At 44.3% G+C, this 25,403-nt stretch overlaps 1 protein-coding gene across 2 annotated transcripts in view; it reads right to left on the bottom strand.

Annotated features, from left to right (window-relative positions):
* LOC117830732 (arf-GAP with coiled-coil, ANK repeat and PH domain-containing protein 2-like) overlaps positions 1–25,403 on the bottom strand; it is a 62,347-nt gene continuing 36,944 nt past the window's right edge. The window contains exons 10-24 of one of the 2 annotated variants that reach the window (XM_034708993.1): positions 16,949–17,061; positions 16,633–16,684; positions 16,299–16,399; positions 16,100–16,205; positions 15,679–15,887; positions 15,405–15,474; positions 15,113–15,207; positions 13,869–14,071; positions 12,419–12,520; positions 11,785–11,877; positions 11,029–11,261; positions 10,741–10,850; positions 10,515–10,625; positions 9,277–9,338; positions 1–2,403 (exon numbers count right to left, since the gene is read on the bottom strand). In XM_034708993.1, coding sequence (XP_034564884.1) covers positions 2,300–2,403; positions 9,277–9,338; positions 10,515–10,625; positions 10,741–10,850; positions 11,029–11,261; positions 11,785–11,877; positions 12,419–12,520; positions 13,869–14,071; positions 15,113–15,207; positions 15,405–15,474; positions 15,679–15,887; positions 16,100–16,205; positions 16,299–16,399; positions 16,633–16,684; positions 16,949–17,061 — 1,764 coding nt within the window. In that variant the 3' untranslated portion in view covers positions 1–2,299. The remainder of the gene's footprint in view (positions 2,404–9,276; positions 9,339–10,514; positions 10,626–10,740; positions 10,851–11,028; positions 11,262–11,784; positions 11,878–12,418; positions 12,521–13,868; positions 14,072–15,112; positions 15,208–15,404; positions 15,475–15,678; positions 15,888–16,099; positions 16,206–16,298; positions 16,400–16,632; positions 16,685–16,948; positions 17,062–25,403) is intronic. The other variant, XM_034709000.1, reaches the window with a different exon arrangement.

Raw genomic sequence — 25,403 nt, 5'->3', positions numbered from 1 at the left:
TGAATCCTCGGCCCATATGTATTGAAGTATAACATATTACAGTTAGAATATACAGTACATGTGTATTGGTGTACAGGTGAACAATATAAAAAGAGAACAGAAGAACAGCATGTACAAAAGCTTATAAACGATTCAAGTACCACTAACTTTATACTTCACCTTCTCCAAAGAATTCAAAAGCTTCTGTACAAAATGTACAAGAGTTGTTTCTCACACTGCCCAAAGTTTCCTCTTTATATCACACGTCATGATATGCTCTGAATGTCACAGAGAAGATGTTACAGTTCTTAAAGGCTCAGACCGCTCAGGATGGTACTCCAGTGAAATCTGCAGAATTCATGTCTGGATTTGAACATTTCATGGAACTCTCCTGATGATCAGAATCAAATCCATCAGTCCTGAAGTCAAAATGTTCTTACTTGATTTGGTAACTGGTGTTTGAAATGTTTGAGATGTCTTTAACTTCTTCCTACCTGCAGACATTTACATACTGTACATCAATCACTGAACTTTAGGGTTTAAATAACAGGGTATACATTCAGTGAAGTGAATTTTAAATCAGTATAACTCGGGTTAACTGGGCGGACTTTAAAGGATTATATAATGACTTATATGTTTGATATAAAGACACATTACCAAACATGTTCTCTGATACTTCTAGACTTAAATGATATTAAAAGACCTGATTTACTCTTAAAATATCAACACTGATGTAGAGTTTTATAACTCTGTTAAACTCTCTAACCTTAAAGGAGCACAAGACCGGATCTGATCAATCCAGACCAGGCCAGTTCTGATCAATCCAGACCAGGCCAGATCTGATCAATCCAGACCAGACCGGATCTGATCAATCCAGACCAGACCAGATCTGATCAATCAAGATGAGGCCGGATCTGATCAATCCAGACTAGACCGGATCTGATCAATCCAGACCAGACCAGATCTGATCAATCAAGACGAGGCTGGATCTGATCAATCCAGATGAGACCGGATCTGATCAATCCAGACTAGACCGGATCTGATCAATCCAGACGAGACCGGATGTGATTAATCCAGACGGGACCGGATCTGATCAATCCAGACCAGACCAGATATGACCAATCCAGACCAGTCTGGATCTGATCAATCCAGACGAGGCCGGATCTGATCAATCCAGATGAGACCGGATCTGATCTATCTAGACGAGACCGGATCTGATCAATCCAGACTAGACCGGATCTGATCAATCCAGACCAGACCGGATCTGATCAATCCAGACTAGACCGGTTCTGATCAATCCAGACTAGACCGGATCTGATCAATCCAGACTACTAGACCGAATCTGATCAATCCAGACCAGACCAGATCTGATCAATCCAGACCAGGCCGGATCTGATCAATCCAGACGACACCGAATCCGATCAATCCAGACGAGACCGGATCTGATCAATCAAGACCAGACCAGATCTGATCAATCCAGACCAGACCGGATCTGATCAATCCAGACCAGACTGGATCTGATCAATCCAGACCAGACCGGATCTGATCAATCCAGACCAGACTGAAGATGTTCCATTCTGCAAAATCACCGTTCTGGAGCGCTGACACTTTAAGTACTGACTCAGCCACAACATGGAAACCTGTAATCATTGGGAGAACTTTGTTCTGTAATAAAGAGCCTTGAAATAAAAACCAGCTCCTTCTGAATCTTAAAAACTCATGGATAAAATGTTTACTGTGATCGTCTGTACATCAACATGTCTCCATCAGAGGGGATCAAAGATCTGAGAGCGATGAAGCTGAACTTTGTTACATAAAGATCCTGAAGCAGAGAGTTCAAAAGGAGCCTTGATAAGAGGAAGCATTGAAACATGTAAGTATTTAAAAGTCCAACATGTGCTTATATTTTTATACTAAAGTTAAAAATCGATCTTTGAATTTCTTCTGTCAGGAAGTGACGAAGACGAAGTTTGATCGAAACAAGAGAAAGTTAAAAACAGCTTTCAGATGAGGACGCCTCACTGCGCCTCACTGCGCCCCTCTCTAAAGGGTTAAACCTTTCACTAACAGGTCACACCTGAAGCTCACCTGTAAAGTGAAACGCTGATAAAAGGGAAAGTTAGATATGTTGATAAAATAGGACTCGAGCAGCTTAGTCCATGTCAGATGTGGGGACATGAATCCAGCTGTGGCAGGACTACTGGACTTCAGTGATCACTGATGATGGAGGGAAGGAGACGGATGTTGTTCCAGACATCTTCGTCTCTTTGAGATTGAGTAGACCGTGTCTCTGAGTGAGAGTGGACGCCGTGTTGTCGTGTCAGGGTCTTTGAGGATCGTATTGCTGGTAGCGCTTCAGCTTGTCCGGGTCGTTGGAAGCCATGTGGGTGAAATCCTGGAAAATGTCCTGGTAGGTTTCATCTCCTGTAAGAGGAACATGGACATGAGACTTTAACAACAGGCAGAACATAGAGTCAATTCACCAATGTTAGCTGCTAATGAACAGAAATCCTCTTTTAATATAAGAACGATTCTAAGAGGGAGAAAACATGACTGCAGGATTCAAACCATCCAAAACAACAGATCATAAATCTAATGCAAAGTATTACTTCAAAGTTTACCTCCTGCTGAGGCACAGGAGAGAGTTTCAAACTGTTCATCTGGACTTTGTGTTTGAACCTTCCTTCTGATTTTTACATGAAACTGCAGCAAATAACTTCATTAAAGGGATATTTCACTGTTTTTGAAGTGTGGTCGTTTGAGTTACAGTACTAGTGCTCCTGTTAGCCACAATGAGTCCCGGTGAGCTCTTCCCCTTTAATGAGAACATTCCCAGAAGACCTGCAGGTAAGCTAGGATACTCTCTCTGCAGACGGGGTCGTCTATTTCACGTGATTTCTCACAGAGACACGCCGATCAGCTGTTTGGATCAACAAGCACGTAGCATTTTTAGCTTAGACACTTTTAGGATCAAAACTGCAGAAATGAGTGATTCTGACAGCGGCGATGACATGCAGTTTACTGTGGACACAAGAGGAGACCTCTATGAACCAGAGTCTACAGAGGAAGAACTCCACATGCAGACCCAACGTACCAACGAAGAAGAAGAAGAGAGGGGAGAAAGTTCTTGAGAGGGACTTAGTGACAACTTCAGGACCTTTCTGAATCAGAGGATCCCAGCGGCTCACATACGGCTCCAGTCTGCATCACTCATCATCCAGAGTCCCCTGCCTTACAGGAGGTCTGATTGTTTGAACAGCCGGGATAAAGACAGGTACGTCCCATCTTTGAAATGTGCAGAGAAGTGAGTTTAATTCACTCTAAAGACCGAGACCGTTACTTGATCCAAACAGCTGATCGGTGTGTATCCGTGCTCATGCAGCGGAAGAACACCGGTCTGAGAGGTGCGTCTGAAAATAGTCCCAAAACAAAGACTGACAGCAAACTGAAGAGCTCCTTTTCTACTGGTGCATGCATTCACACCGTGATGAGTGCCTGGATCATATTTTCTTAACTTAGGTGAAATCACATGAAATAGGCGACCCCGTCTGCAGAGAGAATATCCTAGCTGACCTGCAGGTCCTCTGGGAATGTTCTCATTAAAGGGGAAGAGCTCCTCGGCACTCATTGTGGCTACCAGGATAACTAATACTGTAACTCATACGACCCCACTTCAGAAACACTGAAATATCCCTTTAAAGTATTCTGGAGTCATCAGGACTACACTGTGTAACAGACGTGTAAAGCAGGATACAAATACAGAGTGCAGAGCTCATGCAGAGACAGTCTCATGAGAACAAGCATGAAAAGAAAGAAGTGGTCATACCTGTCAGAGCGTCAGCGAAGCTCCAAACATGAAACAGAAAAAATGCAGAGGCAGAAAAAAGGGAAATAAAAGAAGGAGCAAATCAGGAACCAGAGAAGGACTCAGAAATAAAAGACGAGAGGAGAGGAATCTTTGATAACAACTGTATTGTGTTTAAAGTGCAGGAGTTTATGTACAGAGATACAGTTGTGTTGGCCTCAGCACCCCCAAAGAAACAGAAAGAGAACAGAAGAAAGGCACAAACTCTGGGGAGGAGTGAGAAAAGAAACAATAAAGAACAAAGAGAGAGAGAGAGAGAGAGAGAGAGAGAGAGAGAGAGAGAGAGAGAGAGAGAGAGAGAGAGAGAGAGAGAGAGAGAGAGAGGCGGTTCACAATCTGAGGGGTTTTCACTTTTAGGGGTTCAAATCAAGTTTTGGAAGACTGCAGATTAAAAACAACATATTTATGAAAAATATCAAAATATTCTTCATTATGTTTAAAAAATAATAAAAAATCATCTGTTCATTCATGAATCAACAAACAGGAGAGGGAGACCCACAGGCTGAGAACCACCGCTCTGCCACCCTCAGTCTGACAGAGACTCTGAATTAAACTTCAATCTTTGAAAACGCATCAGAGGAGGATCAGAGGAGGATCAGAGGAGGATCAGAGGAGGAGCAGAGGAGGATCAGGGAGGTCAGTTTGACCTTTAATACCGCTCATCAGTCCCTCCATCGAGTGAGTGATTGGATGAGCTGAAGAGGAGGTCAAGTGTGTTACGACCCTTCAGAGATACTTCCTGCTCTGCTCTGCTCCTACAAACCTCCTCCTCTTCCTCTCAGGCTGTGTTCACCTTTAAGGCAACAACAGCTAGCATTAGCCTCTGTACCATTCTCTATGAACAACTATTGCACACACTAAAGAAAAGAAATACATTAAAAAGAACAATTTCATGTCATTCTTTGTCATTCAGGTCCAAACAGTCCTGACTTGCTTTTAAAGAGTAGAAGAAAAAGACCACAGGAGGTTTTTTCTCCACTCTAAAAACATAAAGCAGTGTTCAGGTGTTTAACAGTCAGCACATGTAGCCCTCCATATATGATGCTTCATTCTTTCACATCATGCACGAGTCCCTTTTCCCTACAATCTGTGAAGCATTCAGCTTCTCCTCTGAAAGACACGACTTCATTAATAACGTGTTCACAATCACAAAACCACCAAAGCTTCCCCACACCGACGAGACGTCTGTCGGCGGGAACACGAAGAACCGAGCGTTCCATCAAAGTGCTTAGGTCCCCTCAGACGATTTGGAGAGATGAAAGAGGACACGATGATTCATTCATTCATCCATCACTCCCAGTGTCTCCTTCACTTCTTTATAAAGCTCACATATGATGAAGTTAAATATCACTAACAGATGATTAAGATATATACATTGCTCTACACTATTGCACTTGTTCTTGATGATGTCAGTATTAAAGTGAAACCCTATAACATTCAATACAATCAGTGTGATGGCACTAACAGGCCTCCATCTCTTACAGGTCAGGGTTTCCCATGATAACCCACGATGTACACCCCCGTTCAAGAGTTTGGGGTCACTTAGAAATGTCCTTATTTTGAAAATTAATGAATCAGAAATACACTCTATACATTGTTAATGTGGTAAATGATTACTCGTCTGGTTTTTAAAGGAATATCTAAATATACACTTGAGGTCAAAATGATCAGCCCCCCAGGAGTTCTGGAACATTTCCCTTAAATTCTGCCCAATGTTTGAATCATTGATCAAACTTGATATAATCAAACATTCCCTAGTGTTCTTTAGTGGCTTTGGGACATTTTGGAATGTAAAATACATTTTTAGGATAACTTTATATCAAATATAGTGAAAAATGAGGTGGTCAAAATTATTACCCCCCCCTGTGAATTTCTGCTTTTAAAACACACCTGAGCAGTCATTTTGTTTCCTAACAACACCTGTAGGTCTGTTGGCTTCCTAACAACACCTGAGCATCCAATCAGCATTGAGATTTACTTAAGGGACTCCAAACAGGGCACTTGAACACGTTATTGAGAGAGACTCATCATACTAACCATGCCAAAGACGAAGGAAATCAGTCTTCAGCTCAGAAAGAAGATAATTGAGGCTCATAATAAGGGGGAAGGCTATACTGTCATGTCCAGGTGTTTCACAGTGTCTAGAACAGCTGTATGTTGCATCATTGCAAAGTACAAGGAGACAAACTCTGTTAGAAACAAACCTAGGCGTGATAGAAAACACAAGATATCAAGAACTCTGGAGAGGAAAGTAGTCGAAGATGTCAACAAGAAGACCCGGACATCTAACAAGGTGATTGTTGCTGACCTGACCTCCTCTGGAGTTGATGTTTGAAGGAGCACAGTTGTGAGGGATCTTCATCATAGTGGGCTTCAGGACCATCGTCCCAGAAGAACCCCTTTACTCAAAGAGCGGCACATCAGAGCCAGACTGAGGTTTGCCCGAGAACATTTGAAAGGTAAAGATGAGTTTTAGAAGTATTTCCTTTGGTCTGATGGAACTTTTTGGGCACATGGATGTTGTTCATGTTTGGCCAAGAAAGGGAGAGTCCTTCAACCCTTAGAACACGGTCCTCAGAATTAAACATGGTGGAGGGAGCATCTTACTGTGGGCTGTTTTGCAGCCTCAGGCACAGGGAGCCTTGTTCTGGTGCATGGCATCATGAAAAAAGAAAGTTATGTTGATATTTTGAGGGATAATGTGAAGAACTCTGCTCTTAGTCTAGGCTTAGGTCGGCGCTGGGTCTTCCAACAAGACAATGATCCAAAGCTTACGTCAAAATTGGTCAAACAGTTCTTAAAGGACACCAAAACCAAGGTCCTGGAGTGGCCCGTACAGAGCCCAGATCTAAATCCTGTGAGGAATCTGTGGCGGGTGCTCAAAGTGAATGTCCATGCTCAGACACAATGTATTTTGGACCAGCTGGAACAATTTGCTTTGGAAGAATGGGCCAAAATCCCTCCAGAGACATGTGCTGACCTTGTAAAGAACTACTTGAAGAGGTTGTAGTCAGGTGTGGCTCAGAACGGGCGCACTATTGACTACTTAGGGCCAGGGGGCGAATAATTTTGGACATGCCATTTTTACCTTTTCTTGTTTCAAATCATTGCATCAATAAAATATCCAAATCAAACACAGTGAACATTTTAACTTTGTTATTTTGGAAACACATAAACTATAAACACTTGATTTTAATGGTCATTTTCATGGAGAAATCAAGGGTTTGATCTGATTTCACAAGGGGGGTAATCATTTTGACCTCCACTGTAGGTGTATAGAGGCCCATTTCCAGCAACCATCACTCCAGTGTTCTAATGGTACTTTGTGTTTGCTAATCGCATTAGAAATCTAATGGAGGAATAGAAACATCTTAAAAACCCTTGTGCAGTTACGTTAGCACAGCTGAAAAGGGTTTTGCTGGTTAGAGAAGCTGTAAAACTGGCCTTTCTTTGAGCTAGTGGAGTATCTGGAGCATCACATGTGTGGGTTCGATTATTACGCAAGAACTATTTAGGGAAGAAGCAGGCAGCTAGTATTCTGTCTGTAATGGAGTGGACAGCCCAGTCACTAGATCTCAACCCCATTGAGCTGTTGTGGGAGCAGCTTGACCGTATGGTACGCAAGAAGTGCACATTAAGCCAATCCAACTTGTGGGAGGTGCTGCAGGAAGCGTGGGGTGAAATGTCGTCAGATTCCCTCAACAAACTAACAGCTAGAACGCCAAAGGTCTGCAATGCTGTGATTGCTGCAAAGGGAGCATTCTTTGGGGCTGTCACAGCCTCACAGCTAGAAGGTTCCTGGTAGGTGCCCTTCTGTGTGGAGTTTGCATGTTCTCACCATGCATGCGTGGGTTCTCTCCGGCTTCCTCCCACACTCCAAAAACATGCTAACCAGGTTGATTGGTCACTCTAAATTGCCCGTAGGTGTGAGTGTGTGTGTGCATGGTTGTCTGTCTCTCTGTGTTAGCCCTGTGATAGGTTGGAGACCTGTCCTGGGTGTACCCTGCCAGCTGGGATAGGCTCCAGCCCCCCGTGACCCCCAATGGGATAAGCGGTCAAGATGATGGATGGGAGCATTCTTTGATGAAAGCAAAGTTTGAAGGACACAATTATTATTTCTAACCTTGTCAATGTCTTGACTATATTTTCTATTCACTTTGTAACTCATTTGATAAATAGAAGTGTGAGTTTTCATGGAAAACACAAATTTGTCTGGGTGACTCCAAACTTTTGAACGGTAGTGTACATTAAAGCGGCAAATATCCAAACACCATGTTGTTGGAGTAAATACGACACAGAGCCCCTCCCTCCAGTCACTCTGCTCCCTCTGTCTGTCTATAAAGACATGTTTGTATGTATGTATGCACATCATTTACAACATTTACAGTAATAATACTCATTCCTTCATGTCTCCTTATAAAACAGAACTGCTCTAAAATAGACTTTTCTCTGATTAGGCATGTCGCCACAGCACGATGCATCATGTTTGAACACAGAACCAGTTGAAGGAAGTAAACAGGCCTTGAACATGATTAAGACTGAACCATAGAATCAAAAGGGAAAAGGTACAGTAGTTGCATAACCATCAAAAGGAATGTACATAAAATCCTTCTCACAGGTGGATTTAAAAATGAAACTTAGCACGGTGTGGACACAGACTGTTCCTCTCCAGACAGGAAGATGATTACAAACTTCATTCACAGGTCACAATTATTATTGCCAGGTAGTGAAACCCTCCAGAACTTTGAGGTCTGAGTGTCACTGGATACTGGTGGCAGTTACTGGGTAGCTTTTTTTTTTTGCTATTTAATAACAGAGACACGATACCAGTAGAAAAAGAAGTCCAGAGAGAGTTAGTCATCACAGACCGCCTCTCAAATGGAGGGAACTGGTCTAAGTGTGATCTAAACTTAAAGGGAGGAAGACCAGACTGTGGAGTGTAGAGTCACACCTTCTTTTTGTGCTATCAGTAAATGTACATTAATAACAGTCACTTTTAAAACATGTTGGTGTTCCACTTTGGATCAAAACTCTTCAGTAATGTCCAGAGTCGATGGCTTTAACCCCTTCACGCCGTCTAACAGCTGATGTTGTAGCACGCCACGGTGCAGCTGGCCTGGCGGGAGCTGAACTCACAGTACAGCAGCAAACAGGAGCAACAGCTGGTCTAAGTCTGATCTAAGTCTAACCCAGCAGGACGTATTTACGCTAACGTGGAGGAGTCTTAATAAAAATGTCTGACAGTAAATCGTCTGTGCTGACTGCAGCTGTGAAACCTTTACATTCCCTGTGAGGAGCGAGGCTGGACGCCATGTTGCTCCTGTTTGTAATGACATCACACATTTATTAAGTTTCGTCCAGCTGCAGGCTAATGAACTCCTGCATGCACTTCCTGTACTGCATCTCTGTGGGGCTGTTGGTGTTATATTGACCTGACTGACTGTACGGCCCCTCCGCCTCTCGCATCTCCTCGTTCATCTTGGCCAGTCGCAGCCTGAGGAGGAGGAGGTGAAGACACAGAAGGTTAGCTGCAGTTAAAGACACCAACAATCAAATATCATCAACAGCTCGTATTTTAGACTCCGTTTGAAGCTTAGCAACCATTTACACATTTACTAAGGAGCCTTTAAAAGGCCTTAAAGGTGACATATCATGCTCTTTTTCATCATATTGGTCTAAGAGGTCCCCAAAACATGTCTTTAAAGTTTATGCTCATAAAAACTCTTTGAAATCAGATTCTGGTCTGCCTGTAGACCCCTCTTTTTCAGCCCTGCTCAGAACAGGCTGTTTTCTGTGTCTGTGCCTTTAAATGAGAATGAGCTCTCTGACCACGCCCCCTCAGGAAGTGGGTGTGGCCCTCGGCTGTCCAACACGTTGATCTAATGTTTCCATGTTGGCTGAATATACACGGCTGCTCACAGACCCGCGTTACTTCAACCCTCTGAATCTGATCCAGAATCTGATCCTGACGGAGAGGCGCCTGCAGCAGGACCTTTCTGAACCATTGGTCACAGATTTAGTGTTTCTTGTTGTTTTATTTGTCAGCATGTCGACGTGTGTCTTGGTACACAGCTACCAACATGTAGCTATGTGGCTATGCTAACTAGCGCTAGCACTTATCCATGAAAACTAAAAATCCTCCACTAGATCTTCAAATCTGCAGACGTGGGGAGTCAAAGCGACCTTTGTGTTTATTAAGACAGCCTACAACTAGCATGCCTCCCTCCTAAGCTCCTTGTTAGCACACATGTGTGCAGGGAATGAAAAACGGAGGAGGGGTTGAGTTGTATTTTATACAGTCTATGGGCTGAACAAGCTCCGAGCTCTGACTTCCTGTTACAGACCGGATGGCGTTGTGACGTATGAAAAACACTGAAAACTGAAACGGCTGGTTTCAGCACACATTTACAGAAAGGTGGAGAAATCAGAACAGGGGACAGAATGGAGTCTTTGACTTTTCAGGGGGTTTGTAGACAGGGACACAGATTTCAGGGAGAGAACCATTAAAAAGTACATGTTGCATGATATGTCACCTTTAAGTAACTAACTAATAGCCTCACTTTACAAGTCACAGACATGAAGCTGAACATCTACAAATGAAACATCTATCATTCCTCAGTGTTTCCCTGAAGAAGAAACAAAGAGCTAACGATGTTAGAGTAACACTCACAGTGTGACGATGTCTGCGTTGGCCGCGTCCACGGCTATCGTCAGCGGAGTTTTCTCGTCGATGTCTGCAGCGTTTTGATTTGCTCCTCGTTTTAAGAATAAACACACTTGCCTGGAGAAAGAAGGTTCTCATTACTTGGAGGATACTAACAATCCTGGGTGCTCCACAAACCTTCAGTTAGATGATTCAGATCTATACAGGATTACAGTAAACATGTTGGACCTACCCTGTGTGTCCCAGCATGGTGGCGTGGTGGAGGGGTCCTCGGCCCTGAGCGTCCTGCTGGTTTACATTCGATGCGTTTTGAAGCAGAAACTCACAGGTGACCAGCGAGCCCTGAGAACAACAGATGATGTCATATCAGACAGAGTTTCATTGAGACGACAAATGATAGATTTACTGTTAGTCATATTTTCTTTGGTTGAAAGAAGGTTTTTATTGAGCATGTGTGACTTCTGCTCTCCGTCCCCTAACTGTAGACCTGACAGACTGAAGTATACAGATCAACGCTCACCCCCTGCACCGCCATGATCAGCGGCGTCCTCTTTTCGTCCTCCGTGTTGACCCAGTTGACCTCGGCTCCGTGGGCCAGCGCCTCAGCCATGTCCGGCAGGCTGCGAGCACACGCGGCCCAGTAGAGCTGCAGACCGGGGCTGTACTCTTTAGGCTCGTAGAAGACCACCTCCTTACAGGGGGACGGGGGAGGCAGGGTGGCAGGCATGGGCATGGGCGGAGACTCAGCGGCTTCTGAAATGTGAGGAAAGATGGAGGACACATGTCACCACATTATATCTTTCCCTTCACCTTTATCAGTGAAATGAAATGTGTTGTGATTTAACATCGCTCTCATGAAGGAACACGACAACATTACTGTTTCAGGTTTTTAAGATCTATGAGTATCATTGGAGAACACTTCTCAGCTCCTCCTCTACACTAACCCATCCTCAGTCTCTCTGTTCTTTCTGCTCTCAAAAACCTACATCACTAAAATAATATCTGGACCTGAAGGTTTACACAAACCAGCTTGGACGGACTTTTAGCTGAGGTGCAAGGTGTTAGCTTCTAAACACCTGGAGATGATCTGTGTTCTCCTCTAACCCCAGCAGAGGCTCTGAAGAATGAGTCTTTGTGTATCTTGTATATTTCTTGTCCTCCAGCTGTGTGCTTATGCATCACGTCGTGTTTTCCTTCAGCAGAATGGCATTACATTTTAACAGGCATTACATTTGAATGCACTGATGTGAGGTGTGCACATGTGATTGTGTCTTACCTGCATCTGCCAGGCTGTTATTGGAGGGGGTGTTGGCCAGCATCTCCCTGCTCCCATCAGCGCTGTTCTGGATGCCGCTGTCTGCACTCTTTACTGTAAAACAAAGAGCCTGAATGACTGCTTGTGGAAGAAGACCGGCGACAAAGACGGATCCTGTGTATAAAATAACAGGATCACCTCCTGGGTCAGACTTGTGGTCCATAGAGGAAGTATGCTGGCAGATAATGACACAGACACCTTGGCTGAAGTTCTCTGATACATGTTAGTAGGCTTCAAAGAGCTGCTCATCTTCATCTGATGCTAGAACCCCAAACAGCAGGTGATCCTGATATTTTTTACAGAGTACACAAAGACCCCACCACCACCACCATGGACATGTGCTTCAGGTCCCTTATACAGATATAAAGACCAGAAACTGATCAAAAGCATGTGTGAGAGACAAACTCCCAGAGGAAAAACAAACATGGCAGGCTCTGCGATGCGGTTTGTGTGACGGGATGTTCCATAAAGAAAGACTGGATGAGACAGAAACCAAGGAGTGGGTGAAGGGTTGTTAGTCCACAGCCCAAAAGCAGCGAACACAGATAGAGGTGAAGAAGGAGAGCAGGCGAAACACTGAGCGTTTAGTACTTACTGCTCCTGAGCTTGGCCGAGTTGTCAAAGTAGGAGAAGAGCGAGTCAAGCTCGTCAGGACAGAAGAGAGAGTCGCGGCGGGCCTCCAAGCCGCTGGCAACAGCTACGTTAGGGATGATGGGAGTTTGGAAATAGGAAGGTGAAGGGTGTTAATTGAGTTGCAGGGTGGGTGTTGGGGTTAGGGAGCAGGGGAGGGGAGGGGGTTAGTCCAGAAGCACAGAACAGCCAGGGGAAGATAGAAAAAGAGAGAAAGGAGAGCAGGGCAGAAGCAGAGATAATTAGACTACCAGCTCAGTGGACACTAGAGGAGACAGACTACAGGACACCGCAATGGGAGGCAGAGAGGACTTGGACATATGCTGTTCACTGAGAACACGCAGTATGTCCATGAGGACGAGTCTCCCCTCAGTGCAGGGAGGGCGGAGAGCAAACGTTAGAGAAGACGGAAACAGACACGACACGAGCTTTGATTTTTTGGGGCGATGAAGTTTTGTTTCTGAAGACGCACAGAAAGTTCTGTTTCAGATTATTTAACAGAAACATCCAAAACTACGGTGGCCCTGAGAGCTCACAGCACTGCAACTGAAGAAAACACAAGCAAAAAGACCAAACACAAGTAAACTAAGAAAACAGCTTCATCAATCTGACAACACAAACACTCTGCAAGGACCACAACACGACAGAAGTGTTTCCAGAGGACACTTAAAAGTGATGCACACGTCTGGACTGTAGTTTAGGCTGAATCATGTGATCACAATGTTAAAATAAATCAAAAACACTTACTTTTTTAATCTCATTTTCCAACACCACTGACAGTAAGATAACCTTAATATCGCTTTGACTAAAAATCTGCTTCTACAACAAGCGTGTCCGGACGTGTGCATCACTTTTAAGTGTCCTCTGGAAACACTTCCCTTGTGTTGCGGTCTATTTGCATCCTGTTTTTCTAATGTGTTGTGTTGTGGTCTTTGCAGTGTGTTTTCTAAATGCTGCGCATGTGTTGTCAGATTGATGAAGATGATTTCTTAGTTTGCTTGTGTTTGGTCTTTTTGCATGTGTGTTCTTAAGTTGCAGTGCTGTGAGCTCTCAGGGCCACCGTACAAAACCCTCAAACCTTTCTTAAAGATTGGTTTGTGAACCCAGAAAGCCATCAAATGTCTAAAAAGCATATTGATTTTTATTTTTCATTCCAAGTTAGACCAAGGAGGCAAAAAGACCCTGAAATAAAAACACTTAACTATTTTAAACTGCCTTTTAATGTCTCAGTTTTTGAAATGAACCTTATCTCAGACTTCATGGACTGACGGTCTAGTTAGTGAGGAGACCGGACCTCATCCAGGTCAAGATAATACCTGACAGTGTGTTCTGTTGTTCAGTTCTGAAAATCAGCTGTTAGTCCATAAGTTCAGAGACCAGGGAAAGGTCACAGAGAACATAAACCATGCACTGACCTGACTGTCCGGAGGCGTTTGAACCAGGTCTGAGTTTTGGGGTGGGCGGTGGTGGTCTTGGGGGCAGGTGTTCAGAGCTGCTGCTCAGCCTCTTCTCCTGTTTGCTCAGAGAAACCACTTTGTTCCGAAGCTCCTCGTCTGACGGCCGACGGATGAAACGCCGGTCCACATATTTGGCTTTGATGTAGGCCTCCACCTCGTGTCTGTTTGGAACAACATGCATGTTACTGACTGTAAAGAGATGAAGCAGCTGCTTCTATTCCTTAGGGTGATACAGTTGTGCTCATAAGTTGGTTTCTTGGCCATTTTTCAGAGAATATGAATAATAACACAAACACTTTTCTTTCACTCATGGTTAGAGGACGGGTGAAGCAATTCATGATCAAACTGTGTTGTTATTTTCATAGTAATGACTTTCTTCTGGTGACTCGACCATGCAGCCCATTTTTCTTCAAGTGCCTCCTTATTGTGCATCTTCAAACAGCCACACCACCTTTTTCAGAGTCCTGTATTTCAGCTGAAGTTATTTGTGTGTTTTTCTTTGCATCTCGAACAATTTTCCTGACAGTTGTGGCTGAAATGTTTGTTGGTCTACCTGATGGTTTGGTTTCAACAGAATCCCTCATTATCCACTTCTTAATTAGAGTTTGAACACTGCTAATTGGCATTCTCATGTCCTTGGATATATTTTTATATCCTGTTTTATACAGTTCAGTTACCTTTTCCTGCAGATCCTTTCACAATCATTTTGCCTTCCCCATGACTCAGAATCAAGAAAAGTCAGTGCAGCACTGGATGAAACATGCAAGGGTCTGTCAGGAGCCTAGACACTCACTGACCTTTTATACACACACACTGATTACAAGCAAACAGATCACAGGTGAGGAGGGTTACCTTTAAGAGCCATTCAAACCTGTTTGTGTCAACTTGTGTGCGTGTTATCAGGCCAACATCACCAGGGTATGTAACCTTTAGATCAGGGTCATTTGGGTAGTTTATGTTGTCATTATAATATAAAAAGAGTAAACACAGGTGTTTGATAATAAATGGCTTCACCTGACCATGAGTGAAAAAAAAGGTTTTCTCTTATCCTTCATATTCTCTGAAAAGTGCCCAAAAAATCATAAATTCTGCCAGGGAATGTGAACTCATGAGCACAACTGTATATTCTATCTATTCTAAAAAAGGAACAGACTGGGATCTATGGGTCTGAACCACCAGCATGCTCTCCACCAGCTCTGTACCTGGGATCTCCTGGCTGGGGTTTCCTGGCTCCCAGCTCCTCTCGCCGAGCCTCGTAAATCTGATTGATCACTCCATTTCCAAGTTCACACATCAGCTGTGGAAGGTGTACGGACAAATCAGAAATCACAAACACAGATTAATAAACATCCAAACATCAGCATGTATGACACCAAGCTGCATCTTCTACAGCATGACAGAAAGCCAACACTGAGATATCTACCTGTGTGTGTGTGAGGACAATAAATAAAGACAACTGATCAACAGAAGGACCGAGAGTTCCTCCTCACTCACCTTTAAAAGTTCAGGCTCCCATGTATCCAAAGTCAAAGACCGAACCTTGGAGAAATGCACTCCCAGACTCCTGCAGGTGGAAGAAGCAAACAAAAGCATGACTTCAGAAACCATCATTTAACTGATGTGAGTGCAGTACAGTGTTTAGCCACAAGGGGGAACTTTGGATCTGAATATTCTCCTGCAGTCCTGCAGTTTGCAGATTCCCAAACAGTATCCTAACAGCTCCAAGGTCAGTCTGTCAAACACACACATCACTGAGAGATCTCTTTACCTGTGGATACCAGAGCACTGTATACACAGGGTGATGCCCAGATTGATGCTGGCCCAGCGGGGGTCCGGCTGGCCGCAGTCACAGCACTCAGCATTCCCTGGGATGGCTATGACTTTCTGCAGGGCGCTCTCTCCTTTCAGTGATCTCTCCTTGGGCTCCCCACCAGAGTCCAAGCTCCCTGTGGATGTGGAAGACTTCCTGTCCAGTTTCTGAGGGAGCAGACATCCAGGGGGATTTTTAAGATTGAGTCAGGAGGGAACAGTATGAAAGGAAAGTCAGGAATGACATAGCCACAGAACTAACAGTCTACCACATGTGAAAACTTGGACTGGTGATGAGCAGTTAAACATGTCTGAAACATGAATCTGTTCTCATGTTGTGATCATGTGACTCTCTTGGTCTTGGTGTGTTTGGTCCTTACCTCGCCCTCCTCGCCCTTGTCTCTGAAGGCCGTGGCGATGCTGTTCTGGACGGCTTTGATCCAGGCCTGTCGCAGCTTTTCTGAGTCTGCTTGCATCATGCAGCTCCTGATGGGACACACAAGCATCACACACCTGCTGTCTACTGCATGTGTGTGTATGTGTGTGTGCTCATTAAGACTGAAGGGGAAGGGGACTTACTTGGTGGGTGACACCACTTCGAAACAGAAGCGACGCTCGATGTCCTCACAGTGTTTGACTGTGCACAGCCTCAGGTCCTCCACCACCACTGTGGGGTTATCCTGAGGAGAAAGAATGGATGCTTCAATACAATCAGTGAAGAGAATACACACACAGAAAGTACAGGACACATTAGATTCCACCAGACATGACAAAAGGTGTCTCTGATCCGTTTAAAGATAGATCTATAACAGGACTCAGCATCCTGGTAACCGTGCATGGGGGTGGGGGGTCTGTGCTGGAGGTCAAACACATGCATGTTTGATTGAGGTGAGTGTGCAGTCACTTGACGTACCTTGAATTTCTTCTGGTAAACTAGCTGATTGTTCTGGATGGAGAACCAACGCCTGAGAGGAGGAAAAACAGAGTCACATGCAGTTTGCTTTGATGCTCCCAAAATAACACTGACACAGTTTCTGTGAGAGTGCAGGTCAGTGTGTCAGTGATCTACAGTCAGACTGAGGTCAACTGAACATCTGTATTCTATGAACAGAGGAAAGCTATGAGTATTTTTTACACTTTAATGATCGTCTTTCTGATTTCTAATCATCATCCCTCCAGAGCTTTATCTTCAGAAGTTTGAATGCTAATGAAGAATGTGTTCAGCGTACCTATTCCACGTCTTGAAGGCGTTACTGGCCCTCTTGAACAGATAACCCTCCATGGCGATGCCGTTGTCTGCGTCGACATTGTACTCCAGTTTGGTGTCGTCATTCGAGAAGTCCTGAGCAGAGAAGCCGGAGTGAGGAGAATGTTAGAACAAAATAAAATCAACACAGCAACATGTTGAAGCTTCAGTGACCTTCTGTTATTAAATAATGACTCAGCATTTCACAGGAAGTTGTACATAAAGCCAATGACATGTCTTTCCACTCGACCCTCTTGGAGCCTGTAGCAGTACTTTCTGTATTTCCCACTGCAGACAGTCTCTGAGTGAAGCAGCCATAAGCTGCCTGTGTTTGTGTTTTAACTCAAAGAGGACTTCATTCATAAAAACACACTCAACTTCCATAATAATCCATGCAACAGGTGAACACCGATATGACCTGGTGACAGTTCAGCACTTTATTGAACCGTAGTTGGTTCACGCCCTCGGGTGCAGGATGACTCTTTATCTACTTCCATAAAACAAACTCTAAATGATCATGGAGAATACTGTAAATTATTAAATGCTTCAAAGAATAAATCAATTACAAAATTGACACACATAGACACACATACATACCTGTTTATGTATTGAGTGATTCCTTCATTAATTAGTTAGGAATAGATTAGTTAGTTTCTGATTCATTCATAATTTTCCTTTTTATATAGTTGATTCTTTAAGGAATGATATTTTGCGGCATTGCAAAATGAAAAGAGATCACATGTGAAAATATGTTAACTCACTGTGACCCCATCAAACCAGTCTGCAATGCAACACTAACCTCATGTGTGAGCCTGAGACCACAGATAGAGGATTTAATAATCCTCTTTGTGTTCAGAACTCAGGACTTTGTAGCTTCTTACTAAATCTGTATTATCTGACTTTCCTCTCCTCTCCTCCTCCCCTGTTCATATAATTTACACATCTACAGGTACTTTATTTTATGTCAAGTTATTGCAGCTGACAACATGCTGCTTCCTGTTACAGCCCTTTCAAAGTAAAGTGTTTTGGACTACATAACAAGAGGGGACTTTTATTGTGAAAAGAAATTAAATGTTTATCTTCAGGGTACCTTAACTATGTTAAGCGGCGGCTGTCTAGAGTTAAAATATGTACAGTTCATTTAACTTCAAGTCACAGTTACAGACATCGATCCTACACGTGTTGGACTTTAGAAAACAGACTGTTAACACACTGTGAAGCAGGGAGAGCTGCAGCTGCTGCAGCTGATGAGTGGAGGGGGGTCTGATCAATGTTGATGTCTGTCACATATATCACTCTGCTACACTACTATGTTTACCTGCCACTTCACTTTTATCACACACATAGACACATGGCCTAGTGAGCAGTGAGTCAACACAACATTCTGTTTCAGCCGAAAACTGAAAATGCACTTTTAGGCCATTTCCTGTGGCCGAATGTTCAGTGCATCCCTACTGTACAACACAGTGTGTGATTTTGGGGCGGGTACAGGCATTCAGGGACCACATGTGATGAAAACCCTTCATCATGGATGGATTTGATGCTTCAACATGTTTATTTATGTGTGAGAACATCCTCACTCAGGAGTGTGAAGGAAACTGCACTCCCTGCTTATCATCTAGTTTCATGTTGGGAGTTAGCCTCCTGGTTTTCACCCTCTGAGGAGCAAAGTGAGCTTTCATGCATCCTCCTCCGCTGCTGCTGAAACTGAATCTCCTGTGTTGTCATGGGACTGCCCCTGTGACCGGTCTAGCTTTAACTACCTGAGCTGCTGCCACACTTTCCTAACACCCTCCTCTCAGCTCACAGTGACATTGTACACCATGATGCACGTGTGTGTGTGTGTGTGTGTCGCTGTAGAGTCATTTTACTCTGAGTGTCACTATCTCCATCCTTCACAGCTCGAAGTCTGGATTCAGAAGCCACCAACTCATCTCCTCTGTCATCCAGAGAACTCTACAGACTCTCTCTGACTCCGAGCAGTGAGATCAGATTAGGGATGCTCTGATGAAAACTCAGCTATCAGAATAAGGTTCACATGTTCTAACCACTATCTGATTACATGTTTTAAAAGTCTGAAACATCTCTTCACTTCCTGCTCCAGCCTTTGGACTCTAGTCTAAGATAACTATTAAAGGGTAACATACTACAGTTTGTGAAAGTAATGACACCAAAAGAAGCGAAGGGATCGCTTCTTTTGGAGGAAGCAGCTTTTACTGCAGGTCCCAGGGTCCAGATCTAGTTCCTGGGATGTTACTTTACCTTCTCACAGTGACACTGATCAGCCTTCAGATAAATATAGATCTATATATCTCCTCTCCTGTTCCTGAGTTTGACCTTAAAACACAGTTATTTACACATTAACACTCCTCTGTGTCTCTACTGACTTCAGATCATGACTGCTCTTTGTCTGTTTGTCCTCTTGTTGCTTGGATCTGAAAATGTAACCTGAGTAAGAGCTTGAGTTAAACCCCTCTGCTCTTTGATAACATGGTGGTGTATTGGTGGGATAAACACACATCACACACACGCGATTTTCCAGCATGACACACACTGGGACAACTGGGGGGTTATTTTGGGTGCACACAGAGAACAAATGTGTCTGTCTGAAGCTTCTAAATGGAAAGTGTCTGGCTTTATATGTTAGCCATAGAGGCCCAACAAAGCTAATAAATATGCAATAACTACAACTGTAATAAAACTGCAAAAAGAAATGTCTAATAACACTTTAAATGACATGTAATACTAAAAAGTGACTGAATAAACAAACAAGCTTACTGCAGGGACATCCTGAGAGCAACAGGCCTGAGGTGTGTGTGTTTCTAATCACACATGTTCACACAAACATCAACAACAAACACTTTGTAGTTAAGGCCAAGGCTTCAGAGGGAAGGACATCATATGAAAACCTCTCTACATCTCTCATCCCATGGGTTCAGGACTTTCTTTGACTCCTGCTTGAGCCTTGGAAAAGATTTTCAACCCTCTTACATATATTCAAAAACAGGAAGTGTTCATAGTTCCTCAAACTTTGTGCAGGTGTTATGTGTTTAACAATATACTCAGTTAATGTCCAGGAACAACAAACTGACTCCTGACTTTCTAGCTCACCTGGAGCTCACAGAAGCATCCACAACAAGGCAGGAACAAACATGCTGTATATTCATTTCACACCAACACAAATGCATGTTACACCTGGAAACAAGGGAACAGGCAAGGGTGCAAACATCCACACAAACACCGCAATGCAGCCTCTTCATGTGTGCAAGAGAGGAGAGGTGTAACACAGGGGCAGGTAGGGTTACAACATGAAGTCAGATGGAAATCAATGCAGTGGCTCTACATACGGAGGACGACCTCCAAGCGCAAAAGTTGCGGCAGTCTGGTGAAGAGTCGAGCTCAGTCACCTCCTAAAACGTCACACAGCAAGAGAACAACACAGAGGAGAAAGAAGATGTATTTCCTTCCTCCAGCAGAGAGTGGGTTTAAATATCAAGCTACAGAAGAACAAGTTACTTTAAATAGAACAAGCACAGGGATGCTGTCGCTTTCACAGACTCCCTCCTTAAGGTGCACTCACCAGATACCAAACATAGTGAAATCTGCTGAAGATCTTCATCTTTAAGAGTGTTTCTGTGAGGCTGATCAATCTTATCCCAAAGTCTCCCTGAGCAGCATCCCAATGACCGGCCTTCTCTACAAACTGTCACCTCCTCCTCCTCTCTCACGGTCCTCTGTGTGAGTCTATCAGAACTCTGTCGTCACTGCCGGCTCCTCCTCCTCCTGAAGCACTAACTGAAGGTCACCTGTGTCTGTGTCTGTGTGTGTGTGTGTGTGTGTGTGTGTGTGTGTGTGTGTGTGTGTGTGTGTGTGTGTGTGTGTGTGTGTGTGTGTGTGTGTGTCTGTGTGTTGCTGTGAGGTTAGAATAATCAAGTACCCATGAAGAGGAGCTTTGGCATCAAACATTTAAACTGACTTCAACTCAGCGGGCATGCTCTACACTTTTCTCTCCTCTCCTTTATGTGGAAATCTTTAACCATTAAAAAAAGCTTCAGCTTGTTAAATATATTTTAGAGTCATTGTGAATAACTCTGGCTTACTGTCACTGAATAAACTGCAACCCTGTTAATTCACTAATAACTTCTGAACATAAGACAGGTTGTTGTTTTAGAGGAGGACAGGATTGTTTTTGAAGTCAGCAGCCTGTGTCCTATCTCCTGTCACGCCCTGTGGTCACAGTGCTGCTGCTAAATAATGCACACAGGCTGATGATAGTGGAATACATAACACAAGTTACAACCCTCTTCAACTCCATGTAGAAGACAGGAGGCCACATGTGATGGAGTGACAATAAGAAAGGGAACATGACAAATACAGTGGAGTGTGAACGTTTGTGCACCCTAAACAATAACTGTTGTTTTCATCTGTAGTTTCTTTTTCCTTCAGTGTGCCAGCTTGCTTCTCACACATCTTAAAACTGACTTATAACTCCACCTTAACAAGGTTTCCAGTGCCTGTACCGGCCATACAACCCCAAAGCATAACAGACCCTCCTCCAAACTTTACTGTGGGGAGCATGTTCTTCTCCAGGTGTGCTGTGTTCTTCTTGCACCAGGTGTAGCGCCTGTGGTTGTATCCATATAACTCCATCTTTGTTTCATCTGTCCAGAGCACTTCATTCCAGAGTGACTCTGGTTTATAGCGTGGTAGGGTGTTTGTGATGGGGACGAAGAAAGGGCTTCTTATGCATCACCCTTCCATGAAGCTCCTTCTCATGCAACCTTAGTCTGATTGTGGAGCGATGCATCATGACACCATCAGCAGTTAGATCTTCCTGGAGTTCTTTGGTGGTGGTTTGTGGGTCCATTTTTGGCTCTTGCCTTGCTGTTATTTTCCTTGGTCTGCCACATCTTGTCTTCACATCCACAGTGCCAGCAGCCTTCCATTTCCTTATGATGTTCCTCACAGTTGACACAGAGAACTGAAACTTGTGGGATAGTTTCTTATAGCCTTCTCCAGAGTTATGCTTCTGTATTATTTGCAATGTTAGGTCATCTGAGAGCTGTTTTGATGTTCCCATGTTGCCAAGTCACATTAGAGACTGAGGGATAAGAAACAGTTGCTCCAATTTAACCTTTAAGTCTGTTGTTGGATGTGAATTTGTTGTGGAAGATTCAGTGAACTAATTCAATGTTTAGATGGTGGAAATCAGTATTTTTAGGCTGTGTAGCAATGCTCAAACATAAGAAAGTTTAAGGGTGCCCAAACTTTGTTTCAGAGTTTATTGTACATCCTGATTTAACCTCAATGAATAAGTGTTGATGCAGAAAATGTCTGTATGTCTGTCTGTTATAAGATATGAAAGAAGCAAGCTGCCACACTGAAGGAAATATTAAATACAGATGAAAACAACAGTTTCTGTTTAGGGTGCCCAAACTTTCACACCCCACTGTATGTGTATTAGAAAACCACAGGGAGCTCACACAACACACTTTTAACATTTCACTTATTATCTAATAAAACTTCTTCCTTTCAAGACGCTCTTTCTAGCTCCTATACTTGTAACAGAGAAACATCCCAGCACAGTATCATGAGTTCACATGTTTTAAAAGGAGAAAGTGATGAGAACAGGACCATGAATTAACATCCTGCACCTCCCACATGACTCCAAGGAAGAATAGATGATGTAGAGGTTTGAATTATTAATGTTGGGTCAAATGATCCCAAACTGTAAAGAGGAAACGGATCAAAGTGATGTTATTGATCACTGAGCTTTAGTCCCAACTTATAAAAGAACAAGTTAAAGAATAAGTCTCATCAGGCCACAAACAGCCTCTGATCTGACTTTATATTTCATTAACATTAAACCACACATGAGCACTTTGAGGTCTCACACTGGGGTCAGGGGACACGTTGGTTTAGGGGATAGTTCTTTAAGTACAGCAGCACTGATGTTTCTAACAGCAGTTTATTTTCTGATGCACCTCCAGAACTTTAAACTGAAAAACACTTCAAGACACTCTGAGACTACTCTGGAGGATCACCTCGCCTCTCGTCTGAAGTAACATGAGGAAATAAGTGAGCCCAGCAGAGTGTACAGATATCATAAATAAATAATAATAAAGATGTATTTAACATCATGCATGTGCTCCTTAGTGTAATGACCTAAGAGCCCACTTATCTCTGCAAGCTACACAAGCTGCAGAGCTGCAGTTCAAGCTGTTCTGACAAAGGGGAAAGGATCTGTCCAACCATGCAGATACAACACAGACACGACAGTGAGGGGGAGAAAAAGGAAGAGCAGCTTACCTGAATAGCAGCCTGAAGGGAGAACAGGAGGAAGAGATGTGGGGAAAACAAGAAGAAGAAGAAGAAGAAGAAGAAGAAGAAGAAGAAGAGACAGCAGGTTAGGAGTCTGTGTGTTACAGCCAGACCAGAGAGAGAGAGAGAGAGCAGTGGAAGGGAGACGATGTAAAAATAGCATCCTGATAAATTAAGGTAGGGGAGGATAGATGCTCAAGGACAAGGGGATGTTGGCACATGTACCATCACTGACCGTCCAAGAGGGAGAGGACAGGAAGCAACAGACGGAGAGCATGTCAGAGAGGACAAGAGAAGAAAAACCTCAAAGAACTTTCAAGCAGTTAGAGACTCAAACCAGGGTCACTGATCAGCAGACAAACTGACGCCCAGCTGACACAGCTGGCAGATGTGGTCTTTATTACCCCCTGTGATAATCAATTAAAGCTAAGGGAAGTTAATCATTACCATACTCTCAAACAGAACACCTCACAGCTCCTTTTCTCCTGTCCACGGTTTGTAAAAACAAACTAGAGTCTAACTCCTGGAGCATCTTTCTGGAAATGGATCAGCCTGAAGTCTGACTCATTCAGGGTCACTGTGCTGGTGCTGACCAGAGAAGGTTTCCTACTGAAACCCAACCCGTGTGTTTGGAAATGGGTTTCCGTCAGCCTTCAATTATACATGTGTGTGTGGCCGAGATCATCCAGAGGGATTAGATTACACCTGAAGTGGAGTACTACAAGTCACACAACAAACAAAGAGTTAACGTGTAAAACCAACGCTCCAGAATTCAAGATAACTGACTCTGTTTGATTCTAACCACAAACTGAAATACCATCATGACCTGAGCTCAACACTCTCCATCATGACCTGAGCTCAACACTCTCCATCATGACCTGAGCTCAACACTCTCCATCATGACCTGAGCTCAACACTCTCCATCATGACCTGAACTCAACACTCTCCAACATGGTCCAAACTCAGGCCGTGTTCAGGGAGGGGGGTGAGGGGAGAGAACTCTGCAGGTGAGGGGAGAGAACTCTGCAGCAGGTGAGGGGAGAGAACTCTGCAGGTGAGGGGAGAGAACTCTGCAGCAGGTGAGGGGAGAGAACTCTGCAGGTGAGGGGAGAGAACTCTGCAGCAGGTGAGGGGAGAGAACTCTGCAGCAGGTGAGGGGAGAGAACTCTGCAGCAGGTGAGGGGAGAGAACTCTGCAGCAGGTGAGGGGAGAGAACTCTGCAGGTGAGGGGAGAGAACTCTGCAGGTGAGGGGAGAGAACTCTGCAGGTGAGGGGAGAGAACACTGCAGCAGGTGAGGGGAGAGAACACTGCAGCAGGTGAGGGAAGAGAACTCTGCAGGTGAGGGGAGAGGGGAGAGAACTCTGCAGGTGAGGGGAGAGAACTCTGCAGGTGAGGGGAGAGGGGAGAGAACTCTGCAGGTGAGGGGAGAGAACTCTGCAGGTGAGGGGAGAGAACTCTGCAGGTGAGGGGAGAGAACTCTGCAGCAGGTGAGGGGAGAGAACTCTGCAGGTGAGGGGAGAGAACTCTGCAGGTGCGGGGAGAGAACTCTGCAGGTGAGGGGAGAGAACTCTGCAGGTGCGGGGAGAGAACTCTGCAGGTGAGGGGAGAGAACTCAGCAGGTGAGGGGAGAGAACTCAGCAGGTGAGGGGAGAGAACTCAGCAGGTGAGGGGAGAGAACTCTGCAGCAGGTGAGAGGAGAGAACTCTGCAGGTGAGGGGAGAGAACTCTGCAGGTGAGGGGAGAGAACTCAGCAGGTGAGGGGAGAGAACTCAGCAGGTGAGGGGAGAGAACTCAGCAGGTGAGGGGAGAGAACTCAGCAGCAGGTGAGAGGAGAGAAAGTGGCAGGTGAGGGGAGAGAATTCTGCAGGTGAGGGGAGAGAACTGTGAGGGGAGGGGAGAGAACTCTGCAGCAGGTGAGGGGAGAGAACTCTGCAGCAGGTGAGGGGAGAGAACTCTGCAGGTGAGGGGAGAGAACTCTGCAGCAGGTGAGGGGAGAGAACTCTGCAGCAGGTGAGGGGAGAGAACTCTGCAGCAGGTGAGAGGAGAGAACTCTGCAGGTGAGGGGAGAGAACTCTGCAGGTGAGGGGAGAGAACTCTGCAGCAGGTGAGGGGAGAG

Source organism: Notolabrus celidotus, chromosome 2 (genome assembly GCF_009762535.1).
Source record: "Notolabrus celidotus isolate fNotCel1 chromosome 2, fNotCel1.pri, whole genome shotgun sequence".
In the NCBI taxonomy this organism is placed as follows: domain Eukaryota; kingdom Metazoa; phylum Chordata; class Actinopteri; order Labriformes; family Labridae; genus Notolabrus; species Notolabrus celidotus.
Note: the sequence above shows the minus strand (reverse complement) of the source record. Positions and strands in the feature narration are given on the sequence as shown.